General features: G+C 37.9%; 1 protein-coding gene across 1 annotated transcript in view; it reads left to right on the forward strand.

Annotated features, from left to right (window-relative positions):
• Positions 1-286: 286 nt before the first annotated feature.
• The window catches only part of LOC307257562 (coiled-coil domain-containing protein 172-like), a gene marked incomplete at both ends in the record, with an annotated part of 23,615 nt that continues 21,401 nt past the window's right edge, over positions 287-2,500 (forward strand). The window contains 2 exons of the mRNA XM_080036823.1: positions 287-365; positions 853-938. Of these exons, the coding sequence (XP_079892949.1) occupies positions 287-365; positions 853-938 (165 nt within the window). The remainder of the gene's footprint in view (positions 366-852; positions 939-2,500) is intronic.

The following is a 2,500-nucleotide window of genomic DNA, read 5'->3' on the forward strand; positions in this document are numbered from 1 at the left end:
TCGCTCACAGTTGTAACCACACAAAGAACAGCCGTGAATAGTCTTTTATAAGCGTTATATATTAGTATTGTTTCATTGTGTTTGTCGTGTAGCCGATGGGGAAACCAACCGTAGTAAGCCGCGGGGCACGATGGGATATTGAGTTCACTCTTAGAATCTGCGTCATAGAGATAGCTAGTCAAATACGTTAGCTAAGTGACAAACTAGTTATAAGTCAACTTTAAATACCGTGTTATCTATTTTATTTTGATTCTAGGTAACATATTGAGCCAGCTAAAGCCACAAAATGAGTTTGGACACGCTATTTGAACAAATTCTCCTAACTGAACAACAGCTAACAGAGCAGACCAAGAAATTCAAAGAAGGTAAGGGTACATTTTATATTTTTTTGACAATTAACTTGTGAGTTATAGCTATTATTGAAAGGCTAGTTATACTGCTAGATAGCCAAGTTAGCATTATAAACAATTATGTCAGTTTACATTATCTTTGGTGTATTTTAGTAACACTAGCTTAGCCTAGCCTACTCCTTGAAGCAAAAGTGACATATGTTTTTTTCATTTATTTTTCATTTAACTTTTATTTATCCTCGAGAGACCAATTGAGTGGGTGACCCTCATTTACAATGACGTCGAGTTCAAAACAAATTCAAAGGAAAAACAACAATACATAAACAATATTCAATGCAAACACATCAAATACACAACAACAGGTGAAGAGAAAAAAACAATTGAAACATTTACATAGTGGTGAAGAGTGGCAGCAATTAAAATATGTGAACATACATTTCGGTCTATGAGTATAGTGCCATGTCTATTTGTGTAGTTTATTGATTATTTTATTATATTTCAGCCAAAGTAGCGATCATCAGATGCAAAGAGAAGATCAAGAACGCCACTGATAATTATGACGAGACCAGTGAAGAGCTGGATACAAAGGTGAGGAGACTACAATCGCATTTTTTTTTTAATACATTCCTTATTCAAATTCAAATTCAGAAAAAACTTTATTTGTCCCTGGACGCCTTGTGTATAATTGATCACCGCTTTGTGTGTGTGTGTGTGTGTGTGTGTGTGTGTGTGTGTGTGTGTGTGTGTGTTTCCTACTGTGAAAACACACACCCACCCACCCACACACACACACACACACACACACACATCTCCCCCCACACACACACACACCCACACACACACACACACACACACACACCCAAGTGGCATTATTGACACACGTGGAAAACAAGAAGTGCGTATTGGCATATTGACCAGCTGATTTGCTTTATGATCGAGAACACTTATTCACTCCCATTCATTTCATCAACAGGACAAGTTGCAAGACGTGCCAATGTAAAAATCAATGGCTAATTTCCTCCCGGATAACATTAGCGAAGAAACCTTTTAACATTGTGTGAGATATTATGTCCGGGGGCAATGCATGGCTAGTTGACCTGGCAGAAATATATATATACTTCTTCCTGTGCTTGTAAATGTGGACAATTGACATCTGATCAAAATGTAACACTGTTTAATCCCATAGCAATTTGTAAATTAGGTTTCTGGATAGACCACCATGTAAGGCAAGTAATTTAGTGGACTCTCGGTGGAAAAATGCCCCTTTTAAAAATAATCTGAAATAGCCCTTCAAATGTATTTAACTCCGTGAAATAGAGAATTTTTGTGTGTAATGTTATTTAAATGCATTTGCAAAGCCGTGCAGAGTCGAAATTGGACTGTCATAGAAAACGTTTATTGACATAGAGGCAGCGAATCGGCCATGGATTGATTTGTGTACAAGATCCCTATAGTGGGCGCGCCCTTAGCTCAGTTGGTAGGGCGTCCCCTTCCCAGGCCGGGCCCAGCAGCAGACCTGGGTTCGATTCCCACCCGCGGTCGTTCTCTGCATGTCACTCCCCTCTCTGCCCCATTTCACCTCTGTCTCTCTGCACTGTCAATAAAGCATAGAAATGCCAAAAAAAAAATCTTAAAAAAAAAAAAAAAAAGATCCCTATAGCAATACACTAACCCGCAATATTGTCATTCTGGGCAGTGACATTTTGTCTCCCTACCCCTTTAATATGCTTAATTTTCTGTGCATGTTCAAGATTCAAGAAGTGTATTTGTCATATGTATGACAGTTACAGCTGCCACAGTCATTGGCAATTACATTCTCAAGTCCCAGGCTCCTCTCAACCATGTGATATAGAAGAAAAACACAAGTGAAGAGAGCAACACCTGAACAGAGACACAAATAATAGAAACAAACTAGAAAATGCATTTCCTGCTGAAAATGCGTGTGAATGCTGGAACGGCTTACGCTAAACTGGATAGCTGAGTATGAAGATTTGAAAAAGTTTAAAAAGGTTTCTTTAGTATGAAAGGAGTTGAATATATAGAAGTTTGCATACGATTTCTTGCTGAAATTATGAATAAGTTGAAAGACATGGATAAAAAACTTAAAACTGTGAAATAGTGATTTAATAGACTTGAGGCTAAACTACATT

The sequence above is a fragment of the Ammodytes marinus genome (genome assembly GCF_949987685.1).
Source record: "Ammodytes marinus genome assembly, chromosome: 11".
NCBI lineage: Eukaryota > Metazoa > Chordata > Actinopteri > Uranoscopiformes > Ammodytidae > Ammodytes > Ammodytes marinus.